At 51.0% G+C, this 26,019-nt stretch overlaps 1 protein-coding gene across 3 annotated transcripts in view; it reads left to right on the top strand.

The window, feature by feature from the left end:
- Positions 1-26,019, top strand: part of SPEN (spen family transcriptional repressor) — a 93,601-nt gene that overhangs the window by 41,194 nt on the left and 26,388 nt on the right. For all 3 annotated transcript variants that reach the window (XM_068162748.1, XM_068162747.1, XM_068162746.1), the window contains exons 4-6: positions 20,381-20,541; positions 22,356-22,556; positions 23,851-24,002. In XM_068162748.1, the coding sequence (XP_068018849.1) occupies positions 20,381-20,541; positions 22,356-22,556; positions 23,851-24,002 (514 nt within the window). The remainder of the gene's footprint in view (positions 1-20,380; positions 20,542-22,355; positions 22,557-23,850; positions 24,003-26,019) is intronic.

Genomic DNA, 26,019 nt, shown 5'->3' with positions numbered 1-26,019 from the left:
CTTCTTCTTTCCCTTTCCCTCCCTTCTTCTTTCCCTTTCCCTCCCTTCTTCTTTCCCTTTCTCTCCCTTCTTCTTTCCCTTTCTCTCCCTTCTTCTTTCCCTTTCTCTCCCTTCTTCTTTCCCTTTCCCTCCCTTCTTCTTTCCCTTTCCCTCCCTTCTTCTTTCCCTTTCTCTCCCTTCTTCTTTCCCTTTCTCTCCCTTCTTCTTTCCCTTTCCCTCCCTTCTTCTTTCCCTTTCTCTCCCTTCTTCTTTCCCTTTCTCTCCCTTCTTCTTTCCCTTTCCCTCCCTTCTTCTTTCCCTTTCCCTCCCTTCTTCTTTCCCTTTCCCTCCCTTCTTCTTTCCCTTTCCCTCCCTTCTTCTTTCCCTTTCCCTCCCTTCTTCTTTCCCTTTCCCTCCCTTCTTCTTTCCCTTTCCCTCCCTTCTTCTTTCCCTCCCTTCTTCTTTCCCTCCCTTCTTCTTTCCCTCCCTTCTTCTTTCCCTCCCTTCTTCTTTCCCTCCCTTCTTCTTTCCCTCCCTTCTTCTTTCCCTCCCTTCTTCTTTCCCTCCCTTCTTCTTTCCCTCCCTTCTCCTTTCCCTCCCTTCTCCTTTCCCTCCCTTCTTCTTTCTCTCCCTTCTTCTCTCTTTTTTTTTTTTCATGCCAGTAAAAGCTTCATGCATTTAGGTCAGAGGCTATGTTAGCAAATAGGAGGATTTCTGGCAGGTAAACCCAGACCCTGGTGTGGACTTGCCTTATAAGACCTCTGGTGGGTGAGGAAGACCTTCTTTAAGTCACCAGTGGCCAGCTGCAGGAGCCAGTCTCTGGTGTGAGGTTTGGCAAGTTCAGTTCGTCCTCAGCTCCTTTTCCAGGAACAGCGTGGGGAAAACCTGAGCCCCGTGGAAGGCGTTGCTTGTGCCAGAGGCTGGGGGAGATGTTGTTCTCCGAAGCTTTGCTGCTTTGGGCTGTTTGTTAAAAGCCTGTGAGAGCTGCTAAAAATGGATTTTCTTCCCACAAGCGTGGTGCAGCCGGAGGAAGGTCTCGGGTTTGACTTTTGGGGTTGTGAACGCTCGCATTAACAAAATGGTCACTTCTAATTGCGTTTTTAAGGCTTTGATTTCCTTCCAAGTGTTTTGCTTAATCATCTTGAGTAGGCTGAGGGAAGGAAAGAATTAGCTGAGGTCAGGGAAGTTGAAGCTGCCCGTGTTACTCCTCAGAAGCCAGGCTTAGTCTGAGGGATCCCGAAGGCAGGAAGAAATCTGCCTCCTGCTCTCTTCCTGCTGTATGCCAGAATAATGAGGGGAAATCAAATACCCTTCCCTCCCCCCCCCCCCAAAAAAAAAGCCAAACAAACCAGGGAAACTTGTGGAAACAGAGTGCTGAGGGTTGGATGCCTCCCTCGGCGTGAAAGGTCCAGATTCCCCCTTTTCAAAGAAAATAACAGCTCGGGTATGAATCACAGCTGAAAGAGATGAGAGGGCTTGCGGTTCAGAAGTGCCTGCTCGTCTGCGGTGATGGTGCTGGGAGTCTAGACAGCTCCGATGGAGACACATACATTACAGGCACCAAAAGGTGGTGGGGGGAGAGGATTCCTGTCGGGAGGACCTTTGGAATAATGGGCAGCTGAATAATTTCTAATGAATATTCACGGGGAGGGGTGCGTGGCAACAGAGCCAGGCTGTGCTGAAGGCTTCCGGAAAAGTACCGCTCATTAGGAGGATCAAAGGAAGAATCCCCCCACCGCTGCTCTGCAGTCGTATGTGTTTCCATTAAAGCCCAGACAGAGCAGCCCTTCACATCTTAAAGACTTGCAAAGACAGCAATTTGGTTCCCCCCCTCCCCCCGAAGATATTTCTGGCTCTGCCTGGGGTGTGGATGTGACACAGTAACACCTTTAGAAGGAGAACCTTCCCCTTAAAACCTAAGCAGATATATTAACCTTAAAACCAGCTTTAGGTAGGAGGTGGTGTGCTTGAGCTGAGGTCACAGGGATGTGAATTCATGGTAAATAAACTTTACGGGGGGCGGGGAATAACACCATCCTTAAGTCTTTGCTTGTTGAATTAACCATATAACCTATGCACTGAGGTTTGTCATCCAGTGTAGCTCATCTGCAATGTCACAAGTGCCAAAAGCACTAATGATGGCATCAAGGTTTTAAGTGGGAAAGCTCCTTAAGCAGATGATTAGATGTCCCTCTGCAGATCTTTATGGTCAGCTGGTAGTGCTGCACAGCCATGAGTGGAAAATCACAGGCTCGGGGAGAGGGAAGGGCGGTGGTGGTGTGGAGGAGAAACAATTTGTATGTGCCAGGGTGTAACTGGAATTTTTGCAGAGCTTGAAGGGAAGCTGGTGCTAAACCATGTCTTGCAGCACCAAGTCACTTCACTTTCTAAACGCCTCTAAGGATGGGGATTCAACCACCTCCTTGGGCAGCCTAGTCCAGTGTTTCAGCAGCCTTTCAGTGAAGAAGTTTCTCACTATACCTGGCCTAAACCTCCCCTGGTGCAGCTTGAGGACATTTCCTCTCATCTTGTCACTTGTTCCCTGGGAGAAGAGACCAAGCCCCACCTGGCTCCAACCTCCTTTCAGGGAGTTGTAGAGAGCCAGAGGGTCTCCCCTCTGGTTCCTTCTCTCCAGATTAAACACCCCCAGTTCCCTCAGCTGCTCTTCCAACCTGGTCTGGTCTGGTCTGGTCTGGTCTGGTCTGGTCTGGTCTGGTCTATTCTATTCTATTCTATTCTATTCTATTCCATTCCATTCCATTCCATTCCATTCCATTCCACTCCACTCCACTCCACTCCACTCCACTCCACTCCACTCCACTCCACTCCACTCCACTCCACTCCATTCCATTCCATTCCATTCCATTCCATTCCATTCCATTCTCCAGATCTGTTCTCAGACCTTCACCAGCTTTGTTGCCCTTCTCTGGACCTACTTCACCCCCTCAAATGTCCTTGGAGTGAGGGCTGTGAAACTTAACCCAGGACTCAAGGTGTGGCCTCACCAGAAGCAGCACTTCCTGTGAGAACCTTGGGTGGTTACTTACCCAGTGCCTAACCCAAGACCAAACCCAACCCTTTTGGTTCACGTGGCATTAAGAAAAAAGCCTTCTCTGTGAACCCTTCCTTCTTGGAGGGATCCTGTCACAAAGTTAGGTCCTGTTCTTCTGTTTCCCTACGCTTGCTGGGTTTCAGACAGAGACACCTCTCCTTCCAGCCAGGAGACCTGAAACATGGAGCTTTTCAAGTGCTTGTCTCTGGAAAGGGCCTGAGGTTCACAGTGGAGTTGCTTTATTTAGCTCAAAGCAATGGTTTTGGCTAGGAGACACTCAGAAATGTAGCATGGCAGCAAAAGTACCTTTTGGAGAATTCTTTCCACCAGAGGAAAGTGGTTTTCAGGGATGTCTCCTCGCTTCTTCCACAGCTGCCTTAATAGTCTCCATAGATGCCCAGAAAACTTCACTGTTCCTGTACCTGGGGGAAAATAGGACAACTTCCTCCAACCCTTTAGGGAATCAGGGGAATAATTAAGGCACATTCCCTGGCAGTAAGGGCATCCAAGTGATTCCTTCTCTTTCATCTGTTCAAGAGCAGAAAGCCTTTCTGTCACGATTAAGCTGTGAAAGAGAGGCCCTGTTCTCCCTGTTGTCCTCCTGAAAGTGGATTCCCAGGGCTGAGCAGCGCCACGGACAAATGGTGCCGGGCTGGGCTGACAGGGAGATGCAAAGTGCCCTACTTATTCCAGCTGCTACAGGTTTGACCTCCTTGGATCATCTGACACCTCGTTGGGTAAGAGCTTGCTGCAAGATCTCAAACCCTCAAATTATGTCAGATTTACCCCGTGGCTTTGAAGTTAGTCCCTCCCTTGGAGGTTTGTTTACTGCCTGCTATGTCCTGTTGTCTGGATTGTGAAGGATGAATAGTCGCAGAAAGGAAGCTGTCGGGTTAGTGCAAGTTTTCTATTCCTCTTGGCTTTCCCAAGGCACTGGGAGCTGAGTTTGTGCCTGCTGCAGAGGCTGGGGACGCACCGAAGCCGTCCCGCACCGGTCGGGGCTCTGCTGGGTAAATGTTGGCTTGTGGGTGTGCTCTGTGTGTGTGTGTTTGGAGGTGGAGGGAGGTGAGGAGCAGCTTGGTGTGTTGATAGAGGAGACAAATAGATAGCTATCTAGCTGTGATGTCAGAAGGAGTTTGTGTTGGTTTTGCTTATCACTATGCAGTTTCCCTGTAACTCCTAGAAACGATGTGTGAACGACGGAAGATGTTTAATTAATGCTGTACCTGCGCCTTACAGACTGCACCTCGCTGCCGTGGGTTGGGGCTTTCAGAGTCTCTCCGCAGGCACTAAATCCCCTAAGGGAAGCACGCAGGTGGTGCACGTAGGCTTTGCCCGTTGCAATTCCTTGGAGGACTTCTCTTCTGTCCCTAGTTCATGCTGCTTCTCCTTTCCCAGCCTTGCTGACTGCATGCTGCCGTGTGCTGTGGGGCTCAGGGATGGAAGGGCAGCGAAGCTTGAGGACATCAAGCATTCTTCTTTTGCATTTTCCTCTACTTCTGTGTTTTCCCCACAAATACCCAAGCCCTCAGACTTGCTTTATTATCCCTGGCTAGTGTGATGGAACTACCCCGGGATTTTTTGGGGGAGTCTCTGGACTTCTGACCTTGTGGAGGTTTAATCACTACATAGTAGCAAATCCTGCTGAATTAAACAGCAGTAAGTTGCCTTTTCTCTTAAGAGGCAAACACAAATCCCACTCTATCATATGCTGCTTTTGGTTGGTTTTGTTCTTAATTTCTGAGGTTGGAGTCACTCTTGACAAACATAAAGGCACACTTTCCTCACCACCATGATAAAACACACACACCAGGCCGTGACATTTTACCTTTTTCATACAAAGATTGTCTTTTTATTTGTATTTCTGTGACTTTAAGGAGTTTTGGGTTTTGGTGGTTGGTGGTTGTTTTTTTTTTTAACCCATGTGAAATGGCACAGAAAATTCTGCTTTTAGCTGTATTTTTATTTGCATGTGGGCAGAAAATGAAGTAATTCCCAAATATAGTCCTAGCCAAGAGATCCATCTGTTCCCTGCATTTTTAAATGGCAAATTAATCCTTAGCATGCAACTCATCAAATGTCTTCTTCTCTTTTATAATGTATGCTGCCTGAGATCACAGAAATGACTCTCTTAGATTTTTTTTTTCCCAGGCCTTCCATTTTAAGTAGTCCTTCATATGAGACTCACAGCCCCTGCTCTGCTCTTGACACAGTGCTCCTCTGCATCTCCCAGGTGCTGGAGTTGATCTAGAGAAGGATATTGGAGGCAAAAAAAACCCCAAACCCTCCAAAATGATTTCTTCCTCTTCTTCTCTGGTGTTGCTTTCCAAGGCTGTCAAAAGCATAAGGCCACACTTAATTAATGGACTTGTTTCTGATGGAGAATGAGGGTTGCTCTCTCCCTGTGCTCTTGGGGCAGTGGTGACCATTTTTAGAAGCCCTGGACTTGCAGAGTGTTATCTGCCATAAATGGAAGGTCTATATTAAGCTTTGCACGTTCCCAGTTTCACTTCGGCAGCATTGTTTATTGGCTGTGTATCTTGGCATGCCTTCCTTCCCCACTCCCAGCCCCAGAACAATTCCATTGCTTTAGCAGCAGGGATGCACCGTTTCAGATCGGCTCCGACTCAGGAACTGCAGCAGACAGCACGTTGTGTCAGGCTAGGAGCGGGGCCTGGCGCGGGAGGCGAGGAGCTCAGGCACCGTTGGGCAGGGCCGAGCGCAGGGGCAGGGGCTCGCTGCCCGCGGGGGCAGGGAGAGCAGCCCCGGGGAGCCTGAGGTAAGGAGCAGCCAAGGGTGAAGTCCATGGGGCATGTGTGGGGTTGACAAATGAGAGGTGTCAGCAGAAAAGTAGTGCCAGGTTTGGGTTTTCCTAAGATAAGGTGTGTTGCTTTTCTAGAACACAAAGGCCAGATCAATTCTGCCTGTTCCTTTGCCACGGCAGCTTCTGGTTAAAAAAAGCATTTCCAGCTCTGCCAGACTGAGACAACCTGGGGGTGAATCTGAGCTGGGGCTTTTTTGGTTTTCTCTTCAGTTTTTCTTCTGAAAAAGGTCCAGGGCTCAACATGATTTCAGTGTAGTTAGTCATCTGCTGTGTGTAGACAGGCTCAGTTGCCATCCTGCATCACCTTCTGAGCTTCAGTGTTAAGAACAAAGGCTTTAAAATTGTATTAAGTGTTTATTCCAAATAAATTCTTTGGTAGTGCTTTAAAGGCAAAAAGAAAAAGTTGCTTTATTTCCTCCTCAAGTGAAGATGTAGCAGCATGCTTGGAAGCAGCAGTGCTTGCATTTTACATGGCCTCTCACTCCCCAGGCTTGCAGACAGTACTTGAGGTTGAGTTTTGGTGGTGGTATAGTAGATCCTTTCATGAAAGTGCTGCAGTTGTTGATGGGAAACTGCCTTCAAATGTTGCTTTCTCAGTATTTTGAGAAGCTTGGGCCTCCCAGGAGCCAGGAGATCAAGTTCCTCAGCCTGCTCCCCGGGTGATTCATTGAACGACCTTGGGCGAAGCTCTTGGCCTCTTCTTACCTCATTTTTCCATCTGCAGTGCAGGGATGTCAAGACATCCCAGCCTCCCCGAGTCTTGAACTGAAATGGTGTTTTTCAAAGACTTCATATGCTCTGAGGTGACAGTTGCAAAACACTCACTTAGATGATCTGCAGATAGCTGGCAGAAGCTGTTTACTTTAGCAGTATGACACAAGTTTTGGCCAAAGGCTTGGAAGCAATTTTTCTTCCAGACCGAACAAGCTGTTCCTCGCTGTAGCGGTGAACTCTGCCCCTCCACTCTCCTTCAGCAGCTGCCTGATTGCTGCTGGCAGCCTTCAGCTGCAGCTCTTCTGCAGCATGGCCTGGTGGTGCTCGGAATCATTTGGCTGGAGCCTGGCCTGGTTGGAGGAGGTGGAAGTTTGGGGCGGCTGCTGCAGGACTTCTCGCAGGGGCTGGTCCTTCACCCAAGGCTTCCCTCTTTTAAGAAACCAGAGGCTCTTTGGGCTCTCAGATTCTCACACCCACCCTCCTCCTGTCCTCTTTGCATTGGTGGAAGTTTAATTGTGGGAAAGCTGTGTCAAAGAGCTGGCTTTGTACTTCACCCTCAAGGCCTCGATGACTTTAATCTTTCCCAGCATCGAGCTCTGTCACTGTGGCCCTTTGCTGAGAAAGCATTTCCTGCCGCTTCCCGGAGCTCCAGTCCCACTGTTCCCTGGGAGTACCCCTGTCTTGAAAAGGCAGTGGCCAGGGCAGCTGGCAGCTCCATCTGCTCCCGAGTTCAACACCAACCCCAGCCCTGGCTGACTTCGCAGGTGGCGTGGGGAGCAGGGGCAGCAGTAGTAGAGTGTTGCTGTTGTTGCTGAGTCGACTGTTTGCTCTGTAGATAGGCCATGGGTTTGTAGCCAAGATGGTTCTTTTCCCTCCCAGGTTACTTGTTTTTCATTCTTCTCTGGCCCATGGGTTTGTAGCCAAGGTGATGTTGGGTTTTTTTGCTTCCAGGTTAGTTATTTATTCTCAGCTGTACGAAGTTCAGGGCTGAGGACAGAGGGGCATAGGTCAAGATAATACCAGCTGAGGGTTGGGCTCAGGGATTCATGTAAACAGAGATATTTTTAAGGATCATGTTGGGTTATTTAGTTGCAGGGAAGAATTAAAAGAAGCCCAGGGCTGTCTTGAAACACCCAGAGCTGGTAGCTCCAGGGGAGAGGTAGGTGGTTCTGGGGGTGGAAGTAGTCCTGTCCTTCTCAGCTACGCTGTAGCAGGCTGAAATGAATCATGGAAAAGATGAAGATGTTTCTCAGCAGATCTCTGACACCAGATCTTGCCAGCAAAGATCTGGTGTCAGACATCATGATAAAAACGACTGAAGTAAATCCATCACTGTGGCCTGTCCCAGAAATGAAGCTGTGGTGTGAATCAGGCAGTCACTTGGCCTGGGTTAAATACCCACTGTAAATACCAGCTGGAGACTGGGAGTTAGAGAACCTGCTGCTCAGGGGCTGAAATCAATACTGCACCAGCCTGAAGGACACTGAGTTGTCGTGGTGGTGTTGCTTTCCCATGGCATTTAAACATCATTTCTTTCAATTTAGGCGTCCAGCCCAGCAGGAGATCTCTTAAATCTCTTTTCTGGATGTGGTTAGACAGAAAAAGTTAAGGGGAAGAGGATGTCCTAACCCCACTTGTCTGTAGGACTCAGTGACCTCTCTTCAGAGCAGCAAAACCTTTGGATTTGCGCTGTGCTTTGGGTGATCCTTTTCTGCTTCTGTGCAGTAGGTCTGGTTTGTACCTCCCCTCAGTAGGGTGTTTTGCCATTGCTGTGTGTTGTTAAATACTTCAGAGTGTGTGACATACACAAACCAAAGTTCCTTGGGTGGCGAGTTCTCAGCAGCTTGAAAGCGTGCCAAGAATGCAGGCACATCCCGGCCTGCCTTGCGCCGAGAGCTCCCGAGGTGCAGGAGGTGATGGGCAGTGAGTAATTCCGTGGGGAGAGTGTGAGGTGGAGATCACTCCTCCCCCAGCTTGTCTTATTCACCTTTCCACACCTACCAGCCTGAGTCTGAGGGAAAGCAAGCTTTGCTGTGAGAGGGAAGAGCTGGGCTGCAGCTCTTTGTGGTGTGTGCCTGTGGGCTGAGCCCCTTTGCTGCTCGCCTGTCGTCTGCAAAATATGGTAACGACTTGTTACCTCTTGATCTCTTCACACACACGCTTCAGATGTTTGACTGAGGTTTCTGATGCCTTTAACTTCAGGTTCAACGACTCCTTTGAAGGAGGGGGGAAGAAACCCCACCCCACCCCCTATTTATTTCCGCAGATGTGAGAAGCGTTGTTTCCCTTACAAACAGACCAAGGTGCATTAGTATTATGCAGGACACATTGTGAGTGCCAACCAGCTCCCTGCTGCTCACCTGCACATTTAGGTCAGAGCTGGAATCGGCTCTGACACAAAGGTGCTAACCCTCTGCCCAGACCTCATGAATTTTCATCGTGGTTGTTCCTTCCTGAACGTGGCAGAGCAGCCTTTGGGGTTGCTGGGGTAACCTGGGGTTGGCTGGGTTCTCTGGCAGTGAGTTGCTTGCTGTTTTTATTGGCATACCTGTAATTTGATGTGTGATTTTCCCCTTCCACCTGTGTGGGGAATAGAGGGGGGGAATGCTGGTTAAATCCCTTTGTAGATTCATGTGCTATTTGGTAGGACAGGAACAGCCTTCACTAGACCTCTGCGTGTATCCTTTCACAGAATCTCACTGTGCCAGGTGGGAAGGGACCCCAGGGATCATCTGGTCCAGCCTTTCCAGCTGGTGGCCTAGTTGAAATGGGCTGGCCCCAGCGCTCTATTTCAGTAGGTCAGTTTCCACCCAGAAGGGAAGCCTGAGTGTTGCACCCAGAAGAGAAGCCGGAGTGTTTCACCCAGAAGGGAAGCCGGAGTGTTGCACCCAGAAGGGAAGCCGGAGTGTTGCACCCAGCTGAGAAGCCGGAGTGTTTCACCCAGAAGGGAAGCCGGAGTGTTTCACCCAGCTGAGAAGCCGGAGTGTTTCACCTAGAAGGGAAGCCGGAGTGTTTCACCCAGAAGAGAAGCCGGAGTGTTTCACCCAGAAGGGAAGCCGGAGTGTTTCACCCAGAAGGGAAGCCGGAGTGTTTCACCCTGAAGGGAAGCCGGAGTGTTTCACCCAGCTGAGAAGCCGGAGTGTTTCACCTAGAAGGGAAGCCGGAGTGTTTCACCCAGAAAGGAAGCCGGAGTGTTTCACCTAGAAGGGAAGCCGGAGTGTTTCACCCAGCTGAGAAGCCGGAGTGTTGCACCCAGAAGGGAAGCCGGAGTGTTTCACCCAGAAGGGAAGCCGGAGTGTTTCACCCAGAAGGGAAGCCGGAGTGTTTCACCTAGAAGGGAAGCCGGAGTGTTTCACCCAGAAGAGAAGCCGGAGTGTTTCACCCAGAAGAGAAGCCGGAGTGTTTCACCTAGAAGGGAAGCCGGAGTGTTTCACCCAGAAGGGAAGCCGGAGTGTTTCACCCAGAAGGGAAGCCGGAGTGTTTCACCTAGAAGGGAAGCCGGAGTGTTTCACCCAGAAGGGAAGCCGGAGTGTTTCACCCAGAAGGGAAGCCGGAGTGTTTCACCCAGAAGAGAAGCTGGAGTGTTTTTCCCTGGCAGTCTGTAGCTAGGATGGACCAGGATCTATTTTTAAAGGTTAAAAGCAGTTGTTTTTTGCTGGCTATGTCTGGCAATAATCAGGTCTCTTTAGCTCTTCTGGTTTCTTCCAAACATACATTGGTGTGTTCAGGATACTTTGATCCTTTTTTGGTGCTATTATTCCAGGTCCAAGAAACCTTAAGTGGTGCTTTGTTTGTCCCCAGGATTGGTGTCTCTTTGACAGAGCTGTTCTGCAGCACGTCACACCTTGTGCAGCTGGTGGTTTTCTGTCTGGAGGTCATCTACAGGGACTTAGCTCAGATCTGGCAAGGGAGGGCCAAGGAAAGAAAGGGTTCCTGTTGCTTCCCTTCAGAGATGACTGTACATTAACTTTGGATTTCCTGACCTGACTTGGGAATCCACTGCTGCCATCAGCCCTGAGAACAACCTGCTGGGACTGCTGCTGCTGCAGGAGGTTGTCCTGGACAGATCTTTCCAGGAGATAATCTTGATGGAGAGATGACTTTGACAGGGTACTGAATCAGAGCTGGTCTAGGCAGAGTTCCTGCTTTCAGTTAATTTTGGCAGGAAGAAAACTAACTGCTCTGCATACTTCTGTGGAAGGAATCCTGGATCATTCACCAGTTCTGCTGAGACATTTTTTGAGGGCAGCTATTAAAAAAGTAATAACTCACTTTTCCTTTCCCCCCTCCCCGCTGAAATTTGGCACGTGTTTCCTTGAGAAATGAAAAGTGATTTGGGGTGGCTTGGTTGTTAACCAAGCGCTCAGAGGAGGCTGCTTTTGGGTTTGCCTTTCTGCCTTTGTCTAAAGCCTGAAGTTTGGCAGCGTGGCACCCGTCGGTGCCTCTCTCTCTCTCTCTCTCTCTCTCTGCTTTCTCTCCCAGGCAGGCCCCCGTGTTTCCTGCCTGCCGTCAGGAGGCTGACTCACCCTTCTCAAATCTGTTTCCAGGAGCGACAATTGCCCCACATTTTAAAGTTGCAGGAGGGTAGGGCAGGTTGTGGATTCCCTTGATTCAGCGTGGCTGCCATTGAGGGGAAGCAGCAGGTATCCTCTTACAGCGGCTGGTTTGGAGTCGTGCTTTTATCTCCTCTTTGCTGGGGAACAAAGGCAGAGAGGCTGGCTTTGTGTTCTTCACTCAAGCCCTTTCATATCTCATCCGTAACCAGAGCGTGACTTCATAGTTGGTTACTAGAACAGCAAACTGCAATTACCTGAAAATGAGCTATTCCTGTGGAAATGAGGACTGGTTGTTAGAGGATGCCTGCAGCAGGATTTGAAGTGTCATCCCTGTGAGAAAAGGGAAATTCAGGGGGCTGAAGGAGCTGCAGTGTGCTGAAAGCAGGCGTTTGGGGTATTGTGTCCAGTTCTGGGCTCCCCAGACCAAGAGGGACAGGGATACACTGGAGAGAGTCCAGTGGAGGCTGTGAGGATGATGAAAGGATTGAAACATCTGTCTGATGAGGAAAGGCTGAGAGCCCTGGGGCTGTTCAGCCTGGAGAGGAAAAGGCTGAGAGGAGATCTAATCAGTGTCTACAAATATCAGAGGTGTCAAGAAGAAGGGGCTAGGCTGTTGTCAGTGATGTCCTGTGACAAGGGACAATGGACACAAACTGGACCCCAGGAGGTTCCACCTGAAGATGAGGAGAAAGTTGCTTGGAAGGGGACAGGGACAGGCTCTGCTCAGCTGCACCCTGGAATAGGACAAGGAGCAATGGATATAAACTCCAGCACAGGAGGTTCCACCTCACCATGAGGAGGAACTTCTGCATTGTGGGGGTCCCAGAGCACTGGAGCAGGCTGCCCAGAGAGGTTGTGGAGTCTCCTTCTCTGGACACTTTCAAGACCCATCTGGATGTGTTCCTGTGTGACCTGCCCTAGGTGACCCTGCTTTGGCAGGGGGGTTGGACTCCAGAGGTCCCTTCCAGCCCCTAACACTCTGTAGTTTTGGGGGCTCCTGTTGTGTGGTCTGAATCCCACCACTGGATTCTTGCCTTTGGGATTCCTGAGTTTAAAACTTGAAGGCTGGATTACAAATAGATTTTATCTTGGTTAATAGAGACAAGATCCATAGATAAATGCAGTGAGTAAGAACACATGCAGCCTGCTGTGCTTGTAGGTGGTTATGGAAGGCAGATGATGATGTTTTAAAAGGGCTTGTAAACTACACTTGTGGTGAAGTGCTTGTGTAAGAGACAGAGTTCATGTCCACCTCATTATTGAAGTAAGAATGATCTCCTTATAGCTCAGGTTCTCCATCTGGTCTTGCTGACAGTAACATCAGAAATCCCTTTTCTACATCACATGATAAAATGTGATGTGCATGATAAAGATGTGCTGTGCTCAATCAGCCCTTGAGCAACCTGCCCTAGTGGGAGGTATCCCTGCCCATGGCGGGGCGGTTGGAGCTGGCTGATCTTCAAGATCCCTTCCAACCCAAACCATCCTATGCATCTACATTTCTTCACTGAAGGGGTTCTCAAACATTGGAATGGGCTGTCCAGGGCAGTGGTGGGGTCACCATCCCTGGGGCTGTTCAAACAGTATCACAGTATCACAAAGGTTAGAAGAGACCTCAAAGATCATCGAGTCCAACCTGTCACCACAGACCCCATGACTAGACCATGGCTCCAAGTGCCACATCCAATCCCCTCTTGAACACCTCCAGGGATGGGGACTCCACCACCTCCCTGCGCAGCACATTCCAATGACGAATGACTCTCTCTGGGAAGAACTTTCTCCTCAGCTCCAGCCTAAACTTCCCCTGGCACAGCTTGAGACTGTGTCCTCTTGTTCTGGTGTTGGTTGCCTGGGAGAAGAGACCAACCCCTTCCTGGCTACAACCTCCCTTCAGGGAGTTGGAGAGAGCAAGGTCTCCCCTGAGCCTCCTCTTCTCCAGGCTAAACAACCCCAGCTCCCTCAGCCTCTCCTCATAGGGCTTGTGCTGAAGGCCTCTCCCCAGCCTTGTTGCCCTTCTCTGGACACCTTCAAGTGTCAGCCTGTGGGCCTGGTGGTTAGGGACATGGCTTAGTGTTGACCCTTCAGTGCTGGGTCGAGGGTTGGGCTGGATGAGCTTGGAGGTCTCTTCCAACCAGAGATACTCTGTGATTCTGTGACAGCCTGGAGTTTTAGCACTGGGGCTGGATTTTAGAACCTACCTGGCTTGGGCAGAAGAGCATCTGAATCCCTGGCTAATGACTGCAGCTCTTCAACAAAGGAGCAGAGAAGCACTCTGTGAAGAGGCAGCTGAAGCTGCGAGCCCAAGATGTTTAAAGAAGCAAATTCCCAGGCCGGGCTGCCTCTCGGCGCGCCGCGTGTGTTGTGACAGCTCAGGAGATTAGTTTTGCTGCGTGCTGGCATTCTGCTGCGCTCGCAGGGATGTTGAGGAGCAGGTTTTCCCGTGTTGGGAGCAGGCTGTGTGCCAGAGCACGCTCTGCTGCTGGAGGAGAGCAGCGCGGCTTGCCTGCCGCCAGCGCAAGCGCAGAACCGACTTCCAGAGCAATTTCCTTGACGCTGTTTCTGGCCTGCCCCAAGACCTATTGATTACTTGAAATGCTTTGAAGGAGGAGGTTATCAGAGCTGTTGTTTCAACCAATGTGTTGTATTCCCAGGTTAAAATGTCCTTAGCTGGTTGTGGCAAAAGCCTTATGAGCTAAGGTTTGCTAGAAGAATGTTTAATGATTTCCTTTTCTGCAAGTTCATAGATTTGAATGGTTTGGGTTGGAAGGGACCTTGAAGATCATCTAGTTACAAATCCCCTGCCAAGGGCAGGGGCACCTCCCACTAGCCAGGCTTCATCCAGCCTGGCCTTGAACACCATCAGGGAGGTGGCATCCGCAGCCTCCCTGGGCAACCTATTCCAGCGTCTCCCCACCCTCACTGGAAAGAATTTCTCCCTAATCTCCAATCTAAATCTGCCCTTCTCAAGCATCAATCCATTTCCCCTCATCCTGTCACTCCCAGCCCTTGTGAATGTCCCTCCCCAGCTCTCCTGCAGCCCCTTCAGTTGCTGGAAGGCTGCTCTAAGTTCTCCCTGGAGCCTTCTCTTCTCCAGTCTGAACAACCCCAACTCTCTCAGCCTGGCCCCACAGGGGATGTTCTGCAGCCCTCTGATCATCTTCGCGGCCTCCTCTGGACGTGCTCCAGCAGTTCCATGTCCTCCTTACTCCGGGGGCACCAAGGACAGTGGTTTCCAGCATCACAGGGAAAAGAGAGACCCATCTTCTCATTTTAATATTCTGGGAACAGATCCTCCTGCAGCTACGTGCTGTAGTGCTTTGAAAGTTGTGTGATTGTGCTCCAGACGAGACATAATTCACTGTCAGATGCTTTATTTTGATTCTGCTCTCTGCTATAACTGGATGACACAGCAGCTATAATTAACTCTTCCATCATCCTTCTATTCACAGAGCATAAAATCTTTTTTGCTTACTTTTGAATTAGTATATCCACGTTTCTCCAAGGGTAGAAGTGCTGAGGCTTTCCCTGAAGAATGGGGAATTGTTCTTGCTGCCATTCCCCCCCCACCCCCCACCCCCATCTGAAAACAGAGTCAGGAAACAGCGACTTTCCTTTCTGCAGGGGCTCAGAAAGTCATGCTTTGCTCAGGGACACGTATCCCTAACACTCCCAGGGGAGGTGGAAATTAGCAGCCTGATCCTTGTTTCCCAGAGCTGGGTGGAATTCAGCCCTGCTGTAGAATTTATCAGCCTGTTCAGCTGCTGTTTGCTTGCTTGGATGTCTCGCGGTGTTCGCCGGGCGTTACCTTCGCTCCCAGAGCCAAGCTGGGGTTTTAACAGTATGTTCCACATTTTAAACATCCTCCTAACCCACCCCCCCCCCCTAAAAATAGCCTGTTCCCATTTTAAAGAACTGCTTGCATAGGAATTCAGTGCTGCCTCTTGCTTGAAAGATACAATCTTGGCACAGTGGGCTGTTTCAGATGCATTAGGAGCTGGGCAGCTCGTGGTACCCAGCACCCATTCATGGACCATCTTGTTACACCCCCCCTGCCATGGGCCTCCCACTGCAGTAGGTCGCTCAAGGCCTGATGGAGCACATCACATTTTCTCATGCACATCACATTTTATCATGTGATGCAGAACAGAGATCTTTGATTTCACTGTCAGCAAGATCAGATGATGAGAAGGGAAAGCAAAACTGCGCAGGGGGCAGAAGCTCGCTGCAGCTTTTCGCCCTCCCCAGGGGAATGGTGAACCAGGCAGTGCTGCTCCCAGCTTGAGAATGCTTCTCAGATTCTCCCCACACACATTCTCTGTTATTTGTGTACTGAAAGAAGTTTCTCTTTCCTCTGCCAGTTTTATTTCATAGTAGCAGGTAATGGCTGATGTTAGCCCTTGAGACTCCCGAAGGCCTGTTTGCATGGGGCCAGGTTTGTCCTCTTTGGCCCAAAACACTGTAGAGAAGAAACTCAATTTAGTGAGGACTTGAGGTGGCCCAGCATTGCTGGAGTTAGCAGAGAGGTTGGGGTGTACAGCAAAGGCCACTGAAGAGGAGGAGGGCAGGAGGAAGGGTTTGCTCTTCACTCCCTTTCTGGCATGGCTTTATTTTCTCTCCTCTCCCAAAGCAGGGCTGAACTTCCTCCCCTGGGGACAGAGGAGTAGGAGGAGATTGTGTGGGAAAGGCACCAACGTGTGAAGCTGCTCCATGTCAACTGGCTGGGAGGGTTGTAATGAGAGGGTGAGACTGGGAGGAGAGGTTCTCATGTTTATTATTACTTCTGCATTTTTGACCTCCTTCTGTTTGGTTTTGTTTCGCTCTGCTGTGGTTTCCTATCCGACTTCGATTGTCGGTGAGCGTTTTGGGACAGGGCCTCTCTCCTCTTCTGCTCTCCAAACGTAACGGGGACAGAGCCCAGGGGCTTTCAGTCCTGTGCCACAGTGCTGGGTACACCAAGATCTTCAGAAAGAAAGGGTTTCTGGAATGTTTTGAGAAACATGTCGCTGTCACTGCTACCCTGCTGTGACAGAAACTCTACACCCACAGCAAGAGCGTCTCAACCAAATCATCCAAATGGTGAGAAGCCTAAAACGGTTTCCCTGAGAAAAGCCTTGGAAAAGTGAAGTGGTTTGGTGTGAAAAGGGACTCTGAGAAGCCAAGGAAATCATTTAAGAGAAGACAAAGAGAAACTTGCTTCTGGCTTCTCTGATAGGCTGTGGAGAGGAAGGTGAAAATCAAACCCTCAGCAGGTTTGCTGATGACACCAAGCTGTGTGGTGCAGCAGACAGCTGGAGGGAAGGGATCCATCCAGAGGGAGCTGGGCAGGCTGGAGAGGTGGGCACAAGCCAACCTCAGGAGGTTCAACAAGACCAAGGGCAGGGTCCTGCAGCTGGCTGGAGGCAACCCCAGGCACAAATGCAGGCTGGGCAGGGACTGGCTGGAAAGCAGCCCTGAGGAGAGAGCCTTGGGGGTGCTGGGGGAGGAGAAGCTCCCCAGGAGCTCTCAGTGTGCACTTGCAGCCCAGAAAGCCAAGCAGAGCCTGGGCTGCAGCAGGAGAAGTGTGGCCAGCAGGGCAAGGGAGGTGATTCTCCCCCTCTGCTCAGCTCTGGGGAGACCCCACCTGGAGTCCTGCCTCCAGTTCTGGAGCCCCTATGGCAAGAGGGATGTGGAGGTGCTGGAAGGTGTCCAGAGCAGGGCCAGGAGGATGAGCAGAGGGCTGGAGCTGCTCTGCTGTGAGCACAGACTGAAGGAGTTGGGGCTGTTCAGTCTGGAGAAGAGAAGGCTCTGAGGTGATCTCATTGTGGCCTTCCAGTATCTGAAGGGAGCTCCAAGAAGGCTGGGGAGGGACTGCTCAGGAACTCAGGGAGTGCTAGGACTAGGGGGAATGGAATGAAGGTGGAGGTGGAGAGATTCAGGCTGGAGGGGAGGAGGAAGTTCTTCCCCATGAGAGTGGTGAAGCCCTGGACTGGGTTGTGCAGGGAGGTGGTTGAGGCCCCAGCCCTGGAGGTGTTTGCAGCCAGGCTGGCTGAGGCTGTGGCCAGGCTGATCTAGTGTGGGGTGTCCCTGCCCATGGCAGGGGAGTTGGAACTGGCTGAGCCTTGTGGTCCCTTCCCACCCTGACTGATTCTGTGATACTATGATCCTAAATCGAAAGCAGCAGATCTCCTCCTGCCGGGGTTATTTCTGGCTGTGGCAGAGCTCCCCCCACCTCCAGCCTCTGAGTTAAAATTCCAGCAGAATGTTTTAGAAGGCTGCTCATGTAATGGAGAAGGAGAGTCTCCAGGGTTATGTCAGACCAAAATTATTTTTAGCCATGTTCTAAGCCCTCATGCCTCGGGGAAGAAAGCAGCCGCCGAAGAAGCTGACGTGTCCCCACCAGGCAAGCTTTAATAACATTATTCTCTGGGTTTCTTACTCTCCTGCCAAGCATCCAAGGATCTGCACTGTCAAGAGTCCCCAGACTCGGTTGTAGGCTCTAATCCCTGTGTGATCTAATATGCAAATCCCTTTCTGTGTAATTATTGTTGAGGAAAGACGTTCGGGGGTCTGAATTCTTCATCCCCTGAAGGTGGTTGTTGAGGCTGAGGCTTGTAAACAGCCTGGGTTATTCCTGGGCAGAAACCTGTCCTGGTTTTCATAGATGGGTTTAGGCAAGCAGAAGTGATGCCAGTGTAGAGCAGCCTTGCAAAGGTGTAGGATGAATGGAAGGAAGACAAGCGGAGTCCCTCAGGGATCAGTCCTGGGCCCAGGCTTGTTCAACATCCCTGTGGGTGCCATGGACAGTGGCACTGAGTGCAGCCTCAGCAGGGTTGCTGCTGACACCAAGCTGTGTGGTGCAGCAGACAGCTGGAGGGAAGGGATCCATCCAGAGGGAGCTGGGCAGGCTGGAGAGGTGGGCACAAGCCAACCTCAGGAGGTTCAACAAGACCAAGGGCAGGGTCCTGCAGCTGGCTGGAGGCAATCCCAGGCACAAATGCAGGCTGGGCAGGGACTGGCTGGAAAGCAGCCCTGAGGAGAGAGCCTTGGGGGTGCTGGGGGAGGAGAAGCTCCCCAGGAGCTCTCAGTGTGCACTTGCAGCCCAGAAAGCCAAGCAGAGCCTGGGCTGCAGCAGAAGTGTGGCCAGCAGGGCAAGGGAGGTGATTCTCCCCCTCTGCTCAGCTCTGGGGAGACCCCACCTGGAGTCCTGCCTCCAGTTCTGGAGCCCCTATGGCAAGAGGGATGTGGAGGTGCTGGAAGGTGTCCAGAGCAGGGCCAGGAGGAGGAGCAGAGGGCCAGGCTGCTCTAGTGTGGGGTGTCCCTGCCCATGGCAGGGGGGTTGGAACTAGATGATCCTTGTGGTCCCTTCCAACCCTGACTGATACTATGATACTAAGAGGGTGCAAGTCCTTGGTGTCTTCAAATCTTTTATGGGTGGAAAACCAGCAGCTGGAAACCACTGGGTTGGTCTCTAGTTGGTTTAGTGGGGTTTTCTTAAAGCACTTAAGATGCAGTAAACTTTAGTGTCCCCCAAAGCTTTGGTGCTGCAGAGGTGGTGTTTGTTTGTGACTGGGAATGGCGACAACAAATACTCATGGAATCAACAAATGGTTTGGGTTGAAAGGGACCTCAAAGATCATCCAGTTCCAACCACTCTGCCATGGGTGGGAACACCTCCCACCAGCCCATGTTGCTCAAAGCTTCATCCAGCCTGGCCTTGAACACCTCCAGGGAGGGAGCAGCCACAGCCCCTCCTGCCAACCTGTGCCAGAGTCTCCCCACCCTCACTCTAAAGAATTTCTTCCTCATCTCCAGTTTCAATCTCCTCTCTCCCAGCTCAGGGCCATTGCCCCTTGTCCAAGCCTTGTCAAAAATCCCTCCCCAGCTCCTCTGTAGCCCCCTCCAGGTCCTGGAAGGATGCTCCAAGATCTCCTCAGAGCCTTTTCCTTCTTTTCACACACAAGGTTCTCATACCAGAGATGTGGATCTTTGTTAACAGGAGGAGGTAAAGAGAACTCTGGGACGGACTCTCAGATTGGCAGCAGTGCCTGAGAACATGATAATGTTTCTTTTTTGTACATGAGAGTGCTGGGAGGGGATTGCAGGCCTCAGCAGACCTCTCTACCCTCTCTGCATGGCTCCAGCCTTCCCACACAGCTCCTGAGCTGCTCCAGCATTGTACTGCGCTTAATGAAATCTGCAGCGTTGTCAGGGCGTGTAACAGGATCCGGCTGGCGCTTTACCCACGTTCCCCTTCCCTGGCTGTCTCCTCTGAGGCCTTTGTAGAGAATATTTGCAGAATGACTTCAATTCCTGTGTCTGGCTGGGCTGGGCTGTTCTGCAGCAGGCAGAGGAGAGAGGGAGGCCTGCAGTGAGGAGGAAGGGTGCCGGTTTGCTCTGTCAGTGCTGCGTCAAGTGCGGTGCCCATGTGAAGTGCAGTGCCCATGTGAAGTGCAGGGCCCATGTGAAGTGCAGGGCCCATGTGAAGTGCAGTGCCCGTGTCCAGTGCAGTGCCCATGTCCAGTGCAGTGCCCATGTGAAGTGCAGGGCCCATGTGAAGTGCAGTGCCTGTGTCCAGTGCAGTGCCCATGTCCAGTGCAGTGCCCATGCGAAATGCAGTGCCCGTGTCCAGTGCAGTGCCCATGTGAAGTGCAGGGCCCATGTGAAGTGCAGGGCCCATGTCCAGTGCAGTGCCCATGTGAAGTGCAGGGCCCATGTGAAGTGCAGGGCCCATGTCCAGTGCAGTGTCCCTGTCCAGTGCAGGGCCCATGTGCAGTGCAGTGCCCATGTGCAGTGCAGGGCCCATGTGCAGTGCAGGGCCCATGTCCGGTGCAGTGCCCATATCCAGTGCAGTGCCCATGTGCAGTGCAGGGCCCATGTGCAGTGCAGGGCCCATATCCAGTGCGGTGCCCATGTGAAGTGCAGTGCTCATGTGAAGTGCAGGGTCCATGTCCAGTGCAGTGCCCATGTGAAGTGCGGTGCCCATGTGAAGTGTAGTGCCCATATCCAGTGCAGGGCCCATGTCCAGTGCAGGGCCCATGTCCAGTGCAGGGCCCATGTGAAGTGCAGTGCCCATATCCAGTGCAGTGCCCATGTGAAGTGCAGGGCCCATGTCCAGTGCAGGGCCCATGTCCAGTGCAGGGCCCATGTCCAGTGCAGTGCCCATATGAAGTGCAGGGCCCATGTGAAGTGCAGTGCCCATGTCCAGTGCAGTGCCCGTGCTCCGTGGTCACTCCACATCTCCAGGCTCAGCGGTGCCTCTTTTCCTGCCATTTCCAGCAGTGACTCCAGCAGCAGCTCCAGCGACGAGTCCCCGGCGCGGTCGGTTCAGTCGACAGCTGTCCCGGCCCCTGCCTCCCAGCTGCTTCCCTCTCTGGAGAAGGATGAACCCCGGAAAAGTTTTGGGATCAAGGTTCAGAATCTTCCAGTGCGCTCAACAGGTAAATTCGCCTGGGGGAGTGAAATGGGGGCCCAGAGGAAGGGGGCTGGGGAACTGCTTGAATAACCCTCACGGTGTCTTTGGCATGTGCTGCCTCCATGGGCAGGAGTCTCTCTCTGCTTCTGCGTCAGTTCTTGTGTGACAGTCGGAAAATTGCTTCATCAGTGACCATCTGTCCTGCAGGTCCCTACCCGGAGTCCCTGTGCTTGTGCACTTCCAGCTGCTGGAGCTCGGTGCCTTCAAACAGCCCTGTGCCTTTCCCTGGGGAAAAGCCTGCACCAGCTCAGATTTGCCCCTCAAAACTTGGACTGTTTATTCTTGCCCTGTTCCAGTTTCTTTCTAACACAAAACCTTCAGGGTTTTCTGTTGTGCTGTTGAGTGCTGAGAGCCACCAGGGAGCGTGTGCATAGATGCACAGATTGGTTTATGTTGGAAGGGACTGTAAAGATCATCCAATTTCAACCCTGTTGCCATGGGCAGGGATGCCTCCCACCAGCCCAGGTTGCTCAAGACCTCATCCAGCCTGACCTTGAACACCTCCAGGCAGGGGGCATCCACAGCCTCCCTGGGCAACCTGTTCCAGTGTCTCCCCACCCTCACTGTGACTATTCATCACGGCATTGAATATTCCATGCAAGAAGCCCCTGGCTTGAGGAGTGCACACGATGACTGTGCTGAAGACAGGAGAGATCCCATGGGAAAAACCAGCATGGGATCATCTGTGAAGCACTTCAGTGCACTGCCTTCAAGCAGTCTGTGGTAACTTGGTGAGCAGCACCTCACAGTGTTGATGCTCTTGCTGTAGAACTGATTTCTGTGACGATCCTTCAAGTGACACAACGCTGAGGTGGATACCCACAGAGCCCAGGCAGGGCATGTGGCTGTGAGTCAGCTGTGGCAAACTGATGAATCTGCCAAGTTACCTTCCTGAGCTGAGTGCTGTGGAGCTTTGCTCTCCATTCCAGGTGCCCCATCCCAGCTTAGGAGCACTGCTCTACGCAGTGTCCCTGTGGGATTGTTGCTGAAGTAACAGAGCACTGTGAGCTCTTCTTCATCTTGAATGGGAGCTCTCTTAGAAATGGTAACTGCACACTGCCAGCTTTAGAGTCACAGAATCATTTTGGTTGGAAGAGACCTTTAAGATCATCCAGTCCAGCCCTTAACCCAGCACTGCCAGGGCACTACTAAACCATGGCCCTCAGCACCACATCTCTATGGCTTTGAAACCCCTCCAGGGATGGGGACTCCACTACTGCCCTGGGCAGCCCTGGTCCAAGTCTTCCCTTTTGGGGAAGAAACTGTTCCTCATGTCCAACCTATACCTCCCCTGGGGCAACTTGAGGCTGTTTCCTCTTGTCCAGTTGCTTGTTCCTTGGGAGAAGAGCCCAACCCCCCCCCACCTGTCTCCAGCCTCCTTTCAGGGAGTTGTAGAGAGCCAGAAGATCTCCCTTCAGCCTCCTGAACAATATCAGTTCCCTTGGCTGCTCCTCACCAACTCTGTTCTCCAGACCCTTCACCAGCTTGGTTGCTGCTCTTTGGACCCTCCACAGCACCTCAGTACCCTCCTTTAGCTGTGTAAAACCTTGTGTATGGAGTTCCTTGGGTTTAAAAATCAAGACAGAGGTCATCCAGATGCTTCTGACGTTGCCAAAACTCAGACCCAAAATGAACAAGGCCCTTCCGGGAGCGCTGAGCCCAAGGTCAGAGCGGACAGAGTCACATTTCTGGCAGATCAGATTCCTCTGTATCTTTTGGGGGGCTGTTACATTGGTGACCCCCTGTTTTTACAGCATGAATGTTTATTTGTTGGGTTAGATACAAGCCTTAAGGATGGACTTTTCCATGAATTCAAGAAGTATGGGAAGGTGACGTCGGTGCAGATCCACGGAGCTTCTGAGGAGCGCTACGGCCTGGTGTTCTTCCGACAGCAGGAGGACCAGGAAAAAGCACTAAATGCCTCCAAAGGAAAACTTTTCTTTGGCATGCAGATTGAGGTCACAGCCTGGATAGGACCAGGTAAGGCCCATGTCCTCCTTGCACTGGCTGGGTGACCTCTCTGGGCATACTTCCAGGCTGTTTAAAGGGGTGGTGTAGGAGTAGGGAATGTGTGAAAACTAACAGTGTTGTAAGGAGACTGGGAAGTCCACCAGAGGAAATTGCAGAGTGGGAAGAGTGGATGCTCTTGGCTCAGACAGGGGAGAGAGTTCCAGTCTGAAACCTCAGAGAAGGAACCCTGCCATTCTCTCCCAACAGTGGGATCTGCTGCTGCTGGAAGAAATGATCTCATCTGCCATGTCTCACTGGAGCAGAAGCCAGTGGGGTGGTGTAAGTGTAGCACTGAGTCCTCACAGGCTTGGGTTTTCTCTTTGTAATTAAAGCAGCTAATGATGGCTGAGGCAGCATAGCCTGGATGACTGACCAGTGAAAACTGCAGCACTGAGCATGTGGTTGAGTTCCCAGTCTAAAAACTGACATGTGAAAACAAACCTCTTCCACGTGCTGTTGCTCAGGTGCAGTGCAGCCTGTTTGGAATGCAGGCATTCAGGCATTAATACTTGTTCAAAGAGTGAATGTCTGGAGCAGCAGCTGGCAAACAGAGCTCCCTTTCACCTGGGGTGCTCCAGGTCCTCACCCCTCACCCAGTGGTGTGAGACAGAGATTTTGAATTGCACAGAAATAACACTTGGCTGTATTTTTGTCAGAGACATTGGTTGCTCTGGTTCACATCCATAGATTCATAGAATGGGTTGGGTTCGAGGAGACCTTCAAGATCATCCAGTTCCACCCCCCGGCCATGGGCAGAGACATCTCCCACTAGCCCAGGTTGCTCAAGGCCTTATCCAACCTGGTCTTGAACACCAACAGGGAGGGGGCAGCCACAGCCTTCCTGGGCAACCTGTTCCAGTGTCTCCCCACCCTCACTCTCAAGAATTTCTTCCTAATCTCCAGTGTCAATCTCCCCTCCTCCAGTTTCAATCAGTTCCCTCTTGTACTACCACTACAAGCCCTTGCAAAAAGTCCCTATCTGCTCACCAGGAAATCATAGAATGGTTTTAAGTTGAAAGGGACCTTAGAGATCATCTACTCCAGCCTCCCTGCAGGGACATCTCTCAGCTGAACTGGGCTGCTCAAGGCCTCATCCAAGCTGGCCTTGAATACCCCCAGGGAGGAGGCATCTGCAACTTCCCTGGACAACCCTCCAACAGAGCCTCACCAAATAGACTTGAACAAACAAATCAACCTGAGCCAAACCCAGATGAAACCCCAAACTTCCCTGCTCTACAAATTCCTTGCTCTCTTTTGCCTCTAGAAACAGAAAGTGAGAATGAATTTCGTCCTCTGGATGAAAGGATAGATGAGTTTCACCCCAAAGCAACCAGAACTCTCTTCATTGGCAACCTGGAGAAGACAACCACCTACCACGACCTTCGCAACATCTTCCAGCGCTTCGGTGGGATAGTGGTAGGTCACTTCTCTGTGCTGCCTGAGGCCTCCTTGCCTGATCTTTCTCTACTGACCTGCAGTAATGCTGCAAGCAGTGGGAAACGGTGTTGTGAAGGACAGAAAAGTCAGCCTGTGGATAATAATCTGGGCTGAAAAGCCTAACTAGGTACCTGGGATGAAAATAGGCTCTTTTCATGTGGAATCGATACAACTCGGTGATGGAGCTTCAGTTTCCTGTTGATTGCTGAAACAAAGGGCTGGCTGTGGAAGTAGCCATCAGCTGCCACAGTCTGTGCCCTGGCAGCAGGGCAGGAGAGGCACAGAGCAGATGGATTCCTGATGACACACAAGGGATTTAGGGTTTCAGCTGAATGAGGTAGAGCAGCAGTCATTTCCCCTCTCCTCTTTTCTTTCTCCTCTCCTCTTTTCTCTCCCCTCTCCTCTTTTCTCTCCCCTCTCCTCTTTTCTCTCCCCCCTCCTCTTTTCTCTTCCCCCTCCTCTTTTCTCTTCCCTCTCCTCTTTTCTCTCCCCTCTCCTCTTTTCTCTCCCCTCTCCTCTTTTCTCTCCCCTCTCCTCTTTTCTCTCCCCTCTCCTCTTTTCTCTCCCCTCTCCTCTTTTCTCTCCCCTCTCCTCTTTTCTCTCCCCTCTCCTCTTTTCTCTCCCCTCTCCTCTTTTCTTTCTCCTCTCCTTTTTTCTTTCTCCTCTCCTCTTTTCTTTCTCCTCTCCTCTTTTCTTTCTCCTCTCCTCTTTTCTTTCTCCTCTCCTCTTTTCTTTCTCCTCTCCTCTTTTCTTTCTCCTCTCCTCTTTTCTTTCTCCTCTCCTCTTTTCTTTCTCCTCTCCTCTTTTCTTTCTCCTCTCTTTTCTTTCTCCTCTCCTCTTTTCTTTCTCCTCTCCTCTTTTCTTTCTCCTCTCCTCTTTTCTTTCTCCTCTCCTCTTTTCTTTCTCCTCTCCTCTTTTCTTTCTCCTCTCCTCTTTTCTTTCTCCTCTCTTTTCTTTCTCCTCTCCTCTTTTCTTTCTCCTCTCCTTTCTTTCTCCTCTCCTCTTTTCTCTCCCCTCTCCTCTTTTCTCTCCCCTCTCCTCTTTTCTCTCCCCTCTCCTCTCCTCTCCTCTTTTCTCTCTCCTCTCCTCTTTTCTCTCTCCTCTCCTCTTTTCTCTCACCTCTCCTCTTTTCTCTCCCCTCTCCTCTCCTCTTTTCTCTCCCCTCTCCTCTTTTCTCTCCCCTCTCCTCTTTTCTTTCTCCTCTCCTCTTTTCTTTCTCCTCTCCTCTTTTCTTTCTCCTCTCCTCTTTTCTTTCTCCTCTCCTCTTTTCTTTCTCCTCTCCTCTTTTCTTTCTCCTCTCTTTTCTTTCTCCTCTCCTCTTTTCTTTCTCCTCTCCTTTCTTTCTCCTCTCCTCTTTTCTCTCCCCTCTCCTCTTTTCTCTCCCCTCTCTCCTCTGAAAGGGAAATGTGCTTCCATGTAGGATGTGTACATTTTATGTTGTACATTTTATTTTGTGTGGCAGCTCTTGTACTTCCCTCCTCTGCTGTACCCCTGGCATCAACGCCGATTCATCAACTCACGTGGTGTCTGTGGTTTAAACTGTTTTCTAATGTTAGAGCAGCAGAGCTGTCCTGATAAAGATGCTTATCAGTGGCAGTGCACTGCCTGGAAATTGGCTTTTCAGTGACTGGTGCTGTCCTGTCAATGTTCTTTGTGGGGCAGAACGCAGCAGCAGCGCTGCCTCACACAATTTCCATGAAAACTTAAAAGCTCAGGTGGAAAAGGGCCCAGCTTTCTAACCTTTCCTGTGGATAATGAGCAAAGTAATGATATTTTATTTGCCTGTCAGAAGAAATTGCTTGCCCAGGGTGAGTGGTCAAGTATAATTTGCCATGGTTGCACTTAGTGCTACTTCAACCTCCTGGAATTGTAGTCCTCTATTAGTATTCCACTTAAATCATTAGGCCGGGGCTGTAGAAGTCTAATAGTTGTGTAAATCTCCCTGCTTACTTCTGTTTCCTCAGATAAAGAGCTCTTGGGTGAGCCTGCATCAAAG

This window comes from Melanerpes formicivorus, unplaced genomic scaffold (genome assembly GCF_026170545.1).
Source record: "Melanerpes formicivorus ecotype bairdi unplaced genomic scaffold, bMelFor1.0.p_v2 SCAF_67, whole genome shotgun sequence".
In the NCBI taxonomy this organism is placed as follows: domain Eukaryota; kingdom Metazoa; phylum Chordata; class Aves; order Piciformes; family Picidae; genus Melanerpes; species Melanerpes formicivorus.
This window is presented reverse-complemented; position numbering and strand designations above follow the sequence as displayed.